This window comes from Rattus norvegicus, chromosome 19, assembly GCF_021556685.1.
Source record: "Rattus norvegicus strain SHRSP/BbbUtx chromosome 19, alternate assembly SHRSP_T2T, whole genome shotgun sequence".
Classification (NCBI taxonomy): domain Eukaryota; kingdom Metazoa; phylum Chordata; class Mammalia; order Rodentia; family Muridae; genus Rattus; species Rattus norvegicus.
The window spans coordinates 5,583,059-5,597,123 of NC_141552.1; the positions used below are offsets into that span (position 1 = coordinate 5,583,059).

The 14,065-nt window shown below is 39.3% G+C and overlaps 1 protein-coding gene across 6 annotated transcripts in view; it reads left to right on the plus strand.

The window, feature by feature from the left end:
* The window catches only part of Cdh8 (cadherin 8), a 397,554-nt gene that overhangs the window by 4,088 nt on the left and 379,401 nt on the right, over positions 1 to 14,065 (plus strand). For all 6 annotated transcript variants that reach the window (XM_087595281.1, XM_087595279.1, XM_087595280.1 and 3 more), the window contains exon 2: positions 10,718 to 11,168. In XM_087595281.1, coding sequence (XP_087451407.1) covers positions 10,917 to 11,168 — 252 coding nt within the window. In that variant the 5' untranslated portion in view covers positions 10,718 to 10,916. The remainder of the gene's footprint in view (positions 1 to 10,717; positions 11,169 to 14,065) is intronic.

A 14,065-nucleotide genomic window follows, 5' to 3' on the forward strand; every position in this document is an offset into this window, starting at 1 on the left:
TGCATTTTGTGTTTGGCACCGTTGACATTCCCGGATGATGTGGAACCAACTTTGCTCATTATTTCAGGGAACAGCTCCCTGTTTTAGAGTATTATATATCAACTGCAGGCTGCCATCACAAACTGAGGCACGTCCTTGCAGTTTGCTCTCATGTGGACTTTTGCAAACATATAAATACATATCCAACATGTGGACAGAGAGCTCATCAAAAATTTGCATGAAGAATTGACTGCTGGATTGGTTTAAGTAGAGGAACTTAATCACCATTTCCTTGTCATTGCATCTGACTTTAAATTGTGTGATTTGTGCTGACGGTTTGTCAGATTTGTATTATGATCGGTCTTTTAAGCAGTCTTGTCTGCAGGGCCTTTAAACCACCGTGGAGATTTCATCTAGAATATTTGGTGTAATTATTCTCTGGAACAATACTTGGCTTTTGATGGGCAAAGGCCACCGTCTGATTTAGCAAGGCTTAATTATGCAAGGGGATGTTAGTGCTGTCTCCTTTCCTTCTCCTTGAAACTTGAGCTTCACAGTTTATTTGTGCTGAGCTGTGGGTTCCTATCTCTAGAACCCACTTCAGATGTAACCATGAGCAGAAAATTAGCTGGACCTGGTAACTTCAAAAGGTCAGAAAAGAAATGAGTTCAAGGGACGCCATTTAGCTTCCTCTCCCATATGTTGCTGCTGACTGAACGTCCATCACCACTTCACTGGATGACACCTATACCAATACTGTTTCCTTTTCTGTCACATCCCAGGCTTTTATGGCCTGACTTTTAAATGTCATGTGTAGTCCCTATCATAAACATCACTTACCTTCTTGCCTGTAAATGTCCTTTGTAAGAAGTTCTGTTTGTAGGCAGAAATTTATAGATGTGATTTCTCAGTGTCTTCTAGAGAAAGTATCATACGGGTAAACCAACAACACATGTCTTTTCCCTTCCCGTTCCCATTGCTAAGGACAATTTTTGAAGACTGAGGATGGTTGGTCCAGAGCCAAGAACTATGAAATTCCCAGGGACTCTGCTTCCCACTTTCCCTCAGCATTTTCACTACAAGCCTGCATGGTAATCCCTCATATGAGATGTGCAACACCAGGACGCAGCTACTAAAGTTGTTTCTACAGGGATTCCAAAAGTTCTCCTAAGTTTATTTTGAGACACAACCTTTCCCATTTAAAAACGGTCAATTCTATTCATGTTCAAAACATCAGGTTTTTCCTCTATTAAAAATAATTTTACATGGTACATGAATAGAAATGATGGTGTAGTCCAGTGTGCTACAACTCGAAGGAAACCCCTGACTAGGTTGACATCATAGGATGCTATTGAACTGAATGGCACACAGAGATATATTTTATTAGAGAAAATGTTTTACTTGTCCAGTCACTGTGTGGGCAATTCAGAATCTGTACTTTGAATGTCTCCAAAGGAATGTAAAAGTTTTTATTGATTTTTCTCTCTCTCTGTCTCTCTGTCTCTCTGTCTGTCTCTCTCCCTCCTCCCTCCCTCCTTCTTTTCTCTCTCCTTCACTCCTTCCCTTTTCCTTCCTTCTTCAAGCCCTCTCTATCATCCTCACCCCCCTTTATCTCTTGGTTTTTGTTGCACTTACCTAGAAAATTCAGTGTGTGAATATTATATTAATTATAGTCAGTATCTCAGAAAACAATTTTATCACTCTCAGTTATCATTTACGTCTATAAGATACCTGGTTCTTGAATACTTGCATAAGGGAAAATTTGCTATAATACATTTCTCTTCCGGATATATTTATTATAATTTTAGGCGTATGAAAAATACTTAGCAAGTTGACTATATTTAAATGAAACATTAAGTGGAGTATTCTTGAACATTTGTTCTACAGCTCCGAGTAAAGGGTTTTGGATATTTGCATCCTATTAACATTTACAGTAATGCTTACCACACCTTTTTTCTTCTTAGGTAGAATATAGCATACAGTAAGACTGCCATTCCTCTTCTGAGATATTAACGACAAAAACTAAGAAGATGGGAGAGTGATATACATGAGAAGTTATATCCTATTTTACATAAGAAATAAAAAAATCAAACTTGTCATAAAATTTACAAGGATCCAATTCCTCCTTTATTCAGCTTTTGCTGTCAGAGCTTAACAAATAGAATTTACATTTCAGCCCAACTATTTTTATCTTTAAAATAAAAAAAAATCTTATTAAGGTATTAAAATATACGTGTCTTCCTCAAGCTTTCAATTTTCATTAAAGTATTACAGCAGAGCATAGTAAACTGATCCTAGAATCCCTGTAAGCTATTCAATTATTTCTCACGCACTAGACACTTGGGGTGATAACCCAATGTTAGTTTTTTCAAATTATTATTTTCTATCTCTCTGTCTATCCATCATGTGTGTACATTGCTTAAGGAACAGTCCCAGGGGAGGATTTTAAGCTGTTTAAATTTTTAGAACACAGAAAAATGGCAGTGAGGTGCCATTGTAAGGGAGGTTGGGACTCCATGTAACCTAATTAACAGACTCTTGACTGGTTACTGGAACACTTGGAGGCATACTCTGCAGTCTTGGTTAGGACATAACTGATTTTATCCATTTGCCTATTTCAGCAGTGTAAGATCTTATCACTGGTAGAACAAAATTTCTCTAAATATGCTAGAAATAGGTTGTCAAATGTCACTATCACAACCCAACCTTTAATTAGCATTCCTTCTTGTACAAACATGTAACCTCAGTATTCTTTGGGCTTTAGTAGGGAATTTCTATTTCATCATCCCCACAAGAATGCAAGTGATTTGGAAAAGAAGAGAAGTTGCTGGCGGTATTTTTAAATTAGTGGCTGCAATTTGATTGAAAGTGAATATCTTAAGCTTGTCCCATGCTGTGTTTACATTTTATTCTCAGAAAACATTAATGGAAAAAGAAAGGTCTATGTGGACCACGAAGATAAGAAAAAAATGTGGTGGGAGAACTGAAAATGTAGCCCCTCACATGCCTTATAAACACTCCTTGAAGCCAATCATGGGTTATTTATTACCAGTGAGGAGGCTGAGCTGTTCATAAAATGCTTGGTGCTGCACCTTGTTTATGCCCTTTCCAGAGAAGAATGGAAGAATGTTGTTCTATGACATAGGCAGTGTTAGTTAATAACAACTCTAACAATTCTAACCTCAATTGCTACAACTACCAAGTTATTCACAGGGCAATTCCTAGTTATACACAATTACACATTCAAGGCTTGGTGAGTCCTTTTAATCTCAGAACTCTGGAGGCAGAGGCAGGTGGAATTCTCTGAGGTCCAGGCCAGCTTTGTCTATAAAGACAATTCAACAAAGCCAGGACTCTGATACACCTCTGGTTTCTGTGTCTCAGAAAACTAGAAAAAAAAAACATTCCCTTTAATTTTCAAGGTGGGTAACATGAAATGGAGCATCCATTGCTAAACCATTGTACTGAGATAAACTTCTAGCATGCATGTTATGAATAATATAACTGACACTCAGACAACTTCTGATGGGTTATCTTGGAGCTCCCATAGTTACACCACCAAATCAAGCATTAAGAAGAAGATATGTCTGATTGACCACTAAGATTTAAAAAGCCAATAGCAGTCCTTTTTGTATACAAGTTCTTTGCACAGGGTTCATCCTGAAACTGTATCTTAAAGGTAGCAAATGAAAATTTGTTTCTAAACTAAAAAAGTTTTAGTTCATGCTGGAGGAGTGAGTAGCCATATATGTACCTGACAAGAGAGATGTTAGACATACATGTACCTATTGAGAAGAGTTTCAATAAAGGGATGCCTTAAGAAGTCCAATAGAATAGAATCATTCTTAGTATCCTAACTAAACTTATGGTATTATCTATCTATCTATCTATCTATCTATCTATCTATCTATCTATCTATCTGAAAACCTCCATGTAAATAATATATCCACTTTGCAAAGAAAGAAATCATTTATTTTATTTATTTACAAGTATAAAGGTAAACACCAATTTCAGAACTTAACAGAGACACGGCTTCAGGTAGGAAAAAGAGCACTCTGTCAGTTACAGGAAAAGATGAGATTTGCAAGTGCCTTTCTAGATAGTAGGAAAAGCAAACAATACACTTTGGGGTAGATCAACATGAGCTATGATCTGATACCGAAGCCTGGGGACCAGAGTGATTGTGGCTGACCACAGGGATAAGCAAACACACTGACAAATATATTTGTGTGTGTGTACAGGAAGTATTATTGGATCTGTCTCTACCAAAGTAATTTGGTTAAGAGTTCAGAACTCTTGGGGAGAGTGAATGCCTTCCATTATTTATATTTGGACACACGCAAGGGTCTTTCCTTTTCACAATCCAAAAATTTTCCAGACCTGCTCAGCGTTAGTCACAGAGCTTGTTGAACTGTACCAGGCAACACACTGAATCATGTCCCCTATGCTCCTGAAATATCACTTTGAATTCAGTGTGCATTTACCTGTTTTGAAGCAAGCTGCTAATGGCTCTAAATTCAAGGTCAGAAACATTTTTTAATAGAAACTCTCTGGTCCCGTATGTCATTTTGCTTCCATAAAATATTGTGGCCACTAAGACCAATGGGTAATAAAAGCACAATTTCCTGTCAACCACAATAATTTGCTGAATTGAACCCTTAAGTGACTGATTTTTATTGGAAACGTCACTATCAGTGGATGTCTCCTTATTTGGGACTTTAATTCATATTGTTTACAATATCGATGATGTAATATGATTTTAATAATGACAATATGTCTGAGAATTGAGCACGTTTGTCTTCCAGAAAATGTTGACACCCTCAGAATGACATCTGGCTATAATCAGAACTGCTATTAAGTAGTGAGTGTGAATTAAAGTCAGATTGTAGGTCTTTTATCTAAAAGAAGATACTTTTTTTGTGGGGAAAATTTAAAGACTTTCTAACTTGCAAGAATTCCAGAGAGACTAAAATCTATTCATATTGCTATTTGGGTTTGAGCCAGTCGTATTATAATGAATCAGGTTGCTCAGCTGGGCATATACACTGTGGTTGGAAAATGTAAAAGTAAATTGATTTTTAACTCAATCGTTACAATCTCGTTTCATTCCTTCTAAGAAGTTTGTCCATGTAGCTGCAATTCACAACACTTATTAATTCTGATAACAGCGCCTTAGCATTTTGTTGCATCTCAGAAATACCTATAAAGCAGTTTTCTGATCTTAGGACAAGAGGAGTAGGTTCTGGTGCAGAGGAGCAAGAAGATACAGATTACAGATGTCAGCCTTTATAGTCACATTTCCCTCATCGTCAATGATCACTACTGCCTGCATACACAGATCTGCATGAGATTGCAATAATTACCTGACTGGTTATTCCAGCGTTACATAGAATAGGTAGAAGTATGTGGTTATGGAATACTACTTAGCCATTTTTTTAACAAAAAGTTCATCTTCCCTAGCTGTATTCCCCAAAATCAGGTGTAGGTGTGCATTCCTGTATATGAAAGGTGATAGGCAAATATGTGAATGGCATTAAATGACTAAGAAGAGGAAGTGACTATCTACACAATTCTGCATTTTCCAGCAAATCCTGAGAAGGAACTGTGAGGAAAGTTGATCTTTTAGAACACTGTGCTCTTCTATGATAGGTCATTGTATGAGTAGCATGCACATGCAGAAGAGGTCGTTGGAAATGCAGAACCGCAGGACTCATCTGAGATCACCACGGTTAGAGGCTCTAGAGTCCTCAGAGGTCCACATAACTTTTATGCAGATTAATGTTAGAGTTAATTCCATGAGAGGAATACTATACCTGACTCTTTGCTGGGCTTAACAGAGCGATGGTTAAATTTTCAATTTTTGCCAGAGTTGATTAGGGACAGCTTTAGAAACCTTGAAATTGTTCAGAATAAAGTATCTATATCATGACAGTCAGAAACCAGTGAAAGTCAGAACTTTTTTTTTTTTGAGACCAGTTTCTTCTTAAAATTTTCTTACTGAAAACAAAATATTTGGTATGCCACCCTCTGTACTTCTTCACTTATCTTTTCAATAGAAATGAAATCTATCTATCTATCTATCTATCTATCTATCTATCTATCTATCTATCTATCTATCTATCTATCATCTATCTAACATCTTTGTACCTAACTATTCATTCAACTGTTTTTGAGATAGGTTTTTTTGCTATGTAGCTCTATAAGACTGGTGTTACAACTCACAGAGATCGGTCTGCTTCTGCTTCCTGAATGCTTAAAAATACATGATGCCACACCCCTGCTGGATTTCCATCCTGTTTGTTTGTTTGCTTGTTTGTTTGAGACAGTTTCTCTGTACAGCCTCGGTTCTTCTGGAACTATGTAGACCAGGCTTATCTGTAACTCAGATATCTGCCTGCCTCTGCCTCTTGAAAGTTGGGATAAAAGGTGTGTGACACTAACACCTGGATGGATTTCTATTTTAAATCACTAACAAAAGTGAGCCAATTTCATGAAAATATGGGAAATTCGAGAATACGGAGAAAAAAAGACAATGATGAAGCAGTTGAGTGTTTACAAAGCTTACAGGCAATGTTGCGGGGTCAAAAGTGGCTGAAAAGAATCTCCACTGTTTGGACAGCTTTCCTCTAGAACTATTCCACGGATTCATCAGCATCAGCCAAATTATACTTCCCTTTCCTCTGAAACTCGAGAAGTACACACTCTACCTATTATACAGAATATATACTTACTGCACAAACCTCTCACAACAATCAAACGCAACCTCTCTACAGCGTCTATAGAAAAGATGGCGAACTGTTTGATGCCTACCGTAGAGACCAGGATAAATACTAATCTGAAAATAAAGTTCGATGCTGAATTATTCAGAAGCCCTTGCTTAACTTTAGTTATTTTGCTTCCATTGATTAACTCATGTGACCTTTACACTCCTCTGAACACTTATCAATTCATAACACCTCTTCCAGGAAGAATTCAACACTGCCAGGTAGGATGTTATGCTATACCTCTATGCCTCTAGCCTTCCTAAGATTAGTCTTCTCCTAACATAGTACCTGTGCTATTTGTGTTTCGTTGTCTTTGAAGACTGTATTCTTTGCTTACTGAAGGTGGAAAGAAGAAGCTTGAACAGACTGGCTGTGCTATCCCTCTGCCTATCCAATGGTATAGGCATCAAAAATCCATATGAACGGGGGGCCATTGAAGAAAACAGAATTTTAGAATTATGTTACGTGGGCTCAAATAATGCTTCTGATTTTACTGAGGGATTTTGTAAATCGAGATATTTAATGACTCCCCCATCCTCAATTTTGCACAGCAATGCAAGGTGGAAAGTTTTACAATTTTACGATAATGAATACTATTTTTGACTATACAATCTTCTGCTATTGATGTATTTGTTCTCATTAATGAAGCTATGGCAGTATTTCAAAGGTGTAGGGGTCAGTGATGGCTTTTCATCTAATTTTGGCAGGATCGGGCCAAGGTCTCTGACAGGTTACATCCCATCCTGACTACAATTACTAATTTCAGGGCATGTACTGTCTGGTATGGATTTAAACCAGGATTAACCGTCTTATTTTAGAATCCTTCAGGAGATTCTTGTATAGTCTGACTGAAAGGACAAGAGCATGTGAGTTTATCCAAACAGCGTCAGAACACATCTGCTGGTTCTCTGGCTGCTCTGACCCTGGTTCTCTGGCTGCTTGGACCTTTTATAAACACTTGCAGAGCTAATAACCCTGAGGTCCAGAGTTCATACTACACACATGGCCGTATGAGAAGTTGTTCCCAAACCTGCCTCTGCACCTATGGATCTCACACCACAGGTGACATCGCACATGGTTTCCGAGCCTTCAGGTGCAGTCCAGCTTGCAGTGGAGCAGTATATGTTCTGAGATTAAATATATTTGTTTCCTTTGAGAGAGTTTAGGGTGAGGTGCAGGGAGGTGCCATGAGTAGAGGACCAGCCCATCCATCCCTTCCTAGCATCACCTCCATCCCTCTCTCATCTTGGCCTCTACAGCTTCCCATGCACCTTCCTGTTATATTACCTTCACCAGGATCCACTCCCAACTCCTTTTCCTGGTCCCCCCAGCATCCCCTCCCTCCTTGATCCTTTCTGCTCTCCACAGTATCAACTCTATCCTTCCTTTTCTCTACATCAGCTCTATCCTTCCCTCAACAACATCATCTACATTCATCCTGCAGTCCGCAGTCACTAGCACCACCATGGTTCTCACCAGTGTCCCTTTCAATCTTTCTTGAGTTTTTGGGAATCACTTCCACCTTCCTTCCATCGGCTCCCCACTCAGCTTCAATCCTGTTAAACCAACATTATGTTCACACCCCAACCATCTTGTTAACTTTAGTCCATCTTTGACTTTCTCGCTTTCATCTTCCCTTCGCCCCACCTTAGTCAGCTTCGTCTTGTCTTATAGCTACACCTCTACGAGATGATTCCTGTGCTTCCACCACTTCCTGTCTACCCTCACTGAAGAATTTGTAAGGGCTCAGTCCTTGATTGGCTTCCCTACTCAGGAAGGAACCACATCCCTTCTACCACCACAATCTGGCTCAAGCAACCACATCTATTACAACATTGGAAGTATTTCCCATGGTTAGCTGCTTTTCATATGTGTTGGTTCTTAGTATAAACACTACCACTCTGTAAATTAAGGGTTATTGTGTAGCAGTTTTATAGATGTGAAGGTTGAAGTGGAGGAGAGCTCAGTATTGTATTCATCTGACATTAGTAGTAAATCGGGTAAACTAGAATTGAATCTCATACCTACTGGCCTCTAGAACATATTGTCCAGTGTACCCTAATAATACTTCAGCATAGCTCCCCACTTCTTGTCTAAGAGGAAGAAGCTTGGCCTGCTCTAATCTTGTTGGGATGCTTTTTAAGTAAATGAAGACAGACAACGCATATAATAATACAAATCTTTAGTAGTGTCGTTTTCAATTTAAATGATCATATCTGGGGTCTCAATGCTCCGCAATGGAAGTGTGTATTGACTTGGGGAAGACTGTCCCTCTCTAACAGTGCAGCGATTTTAAGGGCAGGAGAGATGGTCCTTAGAAAGTCTTCTCTGGCTTGGCCTCACACTGAAAGCAATAGAAATGTCCCTATCACCCAAATAGCTGCTCCTTGCACTGATGCTGTGCGCGTTTCCGGGGTTAGGTCCTTTTTAGGTGTCAGTCCCATGTTGGGCTGTGTAGGATCATGCCGTAGGCCAACTAGTTAGTTCGGAAACCAAGGTGTTTGCAGTAGAATGCCTGTCCCTGTCAGCTGGCTCCAGGAAGGCCATTTGCCAGACCAAGCAATGTTGACGATGTCCTCGCTTTCACATTCCGAGCCAGAAGGGAGCCAGGGACCTAGAGGTGAGAGGTTTTCTATCCCATTATGAATCCCCTCAGACAAACTGTACCGGAGAGTGTCCCCAGGAATTATGTTTCCACTTAATCTAATTCAGCCAGGCTTTTCTCAGGAATCTGCAGTGAACATCATTTCTTTAAAAATAATTTTTGAGTGGGAAGAAACATATTTTGCTCTGCTGAAGGTAAGCAAAAAATGTATTTGACACCTCAGGTAATAAGGATCCTTTTTCCCCCTTTACCTCTCTCTAAATTCCTTCAATTGAAAATTGTATTTTTCCCATATTTCACTCCCAAAAGAGCTTTTCGTCATTTAAATCTCCCATTCAATGCCCCATTTACCTTAGGAGCATTGCCACAGCCTTCCGTCTAGCACACATGCTGGACATTAGAGAATTCTCTCTGGGAAAACTCTTATTAATTTTTCCCTCTTCATTATTAGCATCTTGCGTTAGTTGTGAACAGACTTTCCTGATTGTAACTGATAGGCAAAGCTATAAAACCTGTTGGAAAAAACATCCTTTCTTCATTTCTAATTTTTAAATTATGCCATTTAGTTACTGAAGGCCAGTTTCTTAAAAATGCAGCCTGACTTTCCTTAATCGAGTTCATACAGATACACAAACGGGGGAGGGAGACAGGTTGTAGATGATGTACATCTCATGTAGCACTACAGAGAATTTAAGGCTGGAGAAAGGTGGAGGAGTGCAGAGAGAGAGAGAGAGAGAGAGAGAGAGAGAGAGAGAGAGAGAGAGAGAGAGAGAAAGAGAGAGAGAGAGAGAAAGAGAGACAGAGACAGATAGAGAGAAAGACAGAGAGACAGAGAGAGAGACAGGGAAAGAGAGAGACAGAAGAGAGACAGACACAGAGACAGACATGGGGACACGGAGACACAGAGACAGAAGAAAGACTGAAAGGGAGACATACACAAAGAGAGAGACAGAGAGACAAAGATAGAAAGAGAGAGACACAGAGGCAGGCACACAGAGACACACAGGGAGAAGTGGGAAGGGAGGGAAAGAGGGAGGTAGGAGGGAGAAAGGATGGGAAGAGAAGGACAGAAGGAGGAAGTGTCAATTATAATGGGGAGGAATTGTCTGTTGAGAACATCACTCTTTCATTTAAACCAGGTATTGACAGAAGATACGGCTATGGGATGAAGGCTAACACCCAGATGATGCTTAGGTACAAGTGAGTTTGTTAGCTTATTTGTTCTGGTCCCTCAGGTCCACTTTTTGAACTCAAGAATTTGGGAAGTAAGTGCTCATTACAGTTCACTTTTATGTTTCTGCAAAGTCCTGATTTTGTCTTCAAACCGGTAACTACGCACCCTTATCATGCTTCCCTCTTGTTTTTGCAGGAAATTTCAATGAAAAGGAAAGTCAATGGATCGTGGTCTTGGAAAAGCTGCTTAGACATGTCTGTTTCCCGGCTCTCTGAACCCGTGGCAGAGCTGTAAGTAAGCGCTTCACAGTGCGTGATGAATTGGATGGCTTCGGACCCGAGGCAAAAAAAATAATTGTCTCATTTTCGTGCTGATTTGCTTAACTGGTGGGACCATGCCAGAAAGGCTAGCTGAGACGCTTTTGGACCTCTGGACTCCATTAATAATATTATGGATTACTCTTCCCTCTTTTGTGTACATGGCTCCGATGAATCAGGCTCACGTTTTAACTACTGGATCCCCTTTGGAACTAAGCAGGCAGAGTGAAGAAATGCGGATTTTGAACCGCTCCAAAAGAGGTTGGGTTTGGAATCAAATGTTTGTTCTGGAAGAATTTTCTGGACCTGAACCGATTCTCGTTGGCCGGGTAAGCTTCATTTTCTAGTTCCCATTTCAGGGTCTGTTCCTGGTCTTTAAATGTTTCATTTCAGGATCTCCACAGTTTGTCGTCACACTTAAATGTAAATCCTTTAGACCAGATGGATAGGGAGCTAACCTGTTGGTTTCTTTAGCAATATGAATAATCCTACAGTTTAAAACGTTCTTTTAGGAAATGTCAGTTGCTGCATCACTGTCAGCCTAGCTCACCGGTTCAAGAGACCACATGCTACTTAGGTAATGCATAAATAAGCAAACTGCATTCTCATTTACGTGAGATCTCTTTAGTCGAACCTTTCCCCTAGACGATTGTACTTGATCCTAGTACTTGAAAGTTGTAGTCAGTTTTGTCCGGTTTGAATTCCTGTCATAGCAAATGTCAAATATTATTTTGCTCTTATTTTAAGGTTGTATATCCCAGTTTTCAGGTAGATTTTCCTCTATGTTTCATTGATTGCCACTTCAGTCCTTAGAAAAAGCAAAACAGTATTTGTAGCACAAATGCTGGGCAAGGCTTGGTGCTAGCATCATAGAGCATAGTGACTAATCTTAGTCACTGCCACATGGCATCAAAGGCGTAGAAGGAAAATACTAGTTCAGTAGAGAGTACCCATGTTTGTCTGCGTGCATTACCCTCTGTGTCACATTTGTTTCGTTAGTTTTGCAACTTTTTCATGTAGACACAGGCCCGCAGCTCTCCAAAATTGTATTACAGTACTACTTCAAAGGCACGTGTATATCCATTTCTCAGAATAATTTGCAAGTCTTTGCCCATGTTGATATTCTGGTGAGGAGCTACAGATCTGGCAAAGTTGGGACCATTTTGCGTAGCATGTGAGAAACCCTGGGCTTGGTGGTACATAGCCATAATCCACTGAGAAGGTAGAAGCAGGAGGATCAGAAGTTCCAGGCCATAATTTACTACCAGGATACCTGCAAACCAAGTTTCCAAACAGAAAACTTTAAAAGCATTTACCTCTCAAAGTGAACTGACAATGGCTGACATTCCTGATGAGCAATGTCCAGAAGTGAATCACATGTTCCTTTCCCAAATTCAGTGGCTAAAAAGGGAAGTAGCAGGGGACAATATACAGACCTTCAAGACTTAATGCCTTGCACCTCCCTAAGCACTTCTGGTGCTCTCTGGTCGTATAGGACAATTGAGCCTCCTCAAGCTTGCTTTCTCAGGGGATTAAAATATTTAGTCTTGTGTCTACACAAAGGTGTGGGGATACTATGTCTTATTACACTGGGCTTCCTAGAGTCGAACATAATTACCGGGCACTGGAGATAAGCAACCGGGAGTATCCTAATAAAGCAGTCATCTTTGCTGCTGAAGAATTCACATTCGGGTCAATACTGTTTACTATGTATGAATTGCTCTTGTAAAAACATTTTGTTGACAGAGAGTTTTTGAATTTAACAATAGTTTATCATATATGCATATGACTGTGTAGTCACATATGTATATGTGTGTCTCTATATGTGCACACATAAAATATATGCACTACAACAGATTTATAACCCCCCTTTCTTAAATCAAAATGGAAAAAGAAATCCATGAAACATTTTCATAATATAAACTCTGGTAACGGAAGTGAGTCGAGTCTATTTATAGACATAATGTATCCCATTACAGTGGCTGTTCCTATATTTCACGGCAGAAATGTTAATGTAGTTGATTACAGGGCGCTGACCTGGACCCTGCTGAGGTTGTTACTTACTCTATAGTTTACGTGCTTTAATATGTTTCTAAAAATGGGCAAAGTTCAGAATTCCAAATCGCATCTAACCCCATTGGTTCTGGATATAGCCTTCCTGATTAGCTTAATCATATGTACAAATGCAAAAGCTGATGCCTAGATAAATTAATAAACCAAATTATGGATACAGCACAAGTAAATGTACTACATGAGATTAAATCACGGTGGCAGTTCCCAAGATAATAATTTCAACCATCAGACCATATTATATTTCAGTAACTGTGTACCCAAGGTTTATAATTTGCACTTGACTTTTTAGTATAGGATACAAAATCAGTACATTCATCCTCTATATTCAAATTTTCTTTAACTAGCTCTAAGGCAAGCAATTCCCATCCCATATGAAATTCTGAAGTTACATGCGTACATGCATATGGAGTTAATGGATGGATGATTCTTCCCTGCTTCTCGTAGTTACCTTGTTATGAAGGTGTATCAATTAAGACGTGCCCTGCATAATATAAATAACTGAATATGTTGCGCCCAGAAGAGCATTCTATTTTTATCTGAATAGACTAGAAGAGGCAATTAAACCGTTTTTTAAAATGTAGTATCTGATAACTGACTTCCTGTCCATTTTTAAAATGAAGTGAAAGTGACAGAGTCAAAGAGCCAGGTATTCAGGGTTTCTGTGTGACTTGCAAATCCCTGAGGTGTCTTGCTTGTTTGAATGATAGAAATGCCAATGAACCCCAGGCCTTTGAAGTAAGTAGGGTGGTCCTGAGTCTTAGTAACAGATACCGCATAGACTAAAGAAGGTAGAAGAACTAATGCATACGTTCTGCCTGCTCTTAACTATAGACAGTTCCCAAAATAATTGTTAAGTAACAATTACGTTACTTTTTAAAAGAATTTTGCTTCAAATATTTTCAATCACACATATTCCCCTTTAAAATTAAGCTGCTCCTAAAGTACGACAGCCTTAATTTGGTGCATTGTGAGCTTTTGTAAAGCTGAAATTCTCTTTCAGGTTACTGTTTCAGATTATGAGTCAGGTTGAGTGCAGACGTGATCCACATTGGGGCGCTCACTGGTGCCTTATGATTTTTTTTTATCTTTATGCACAGTCTTCCACATCTGACTCTTTAAACCACTTCACTGCAGAGTTTCTCCCCAGGAACCA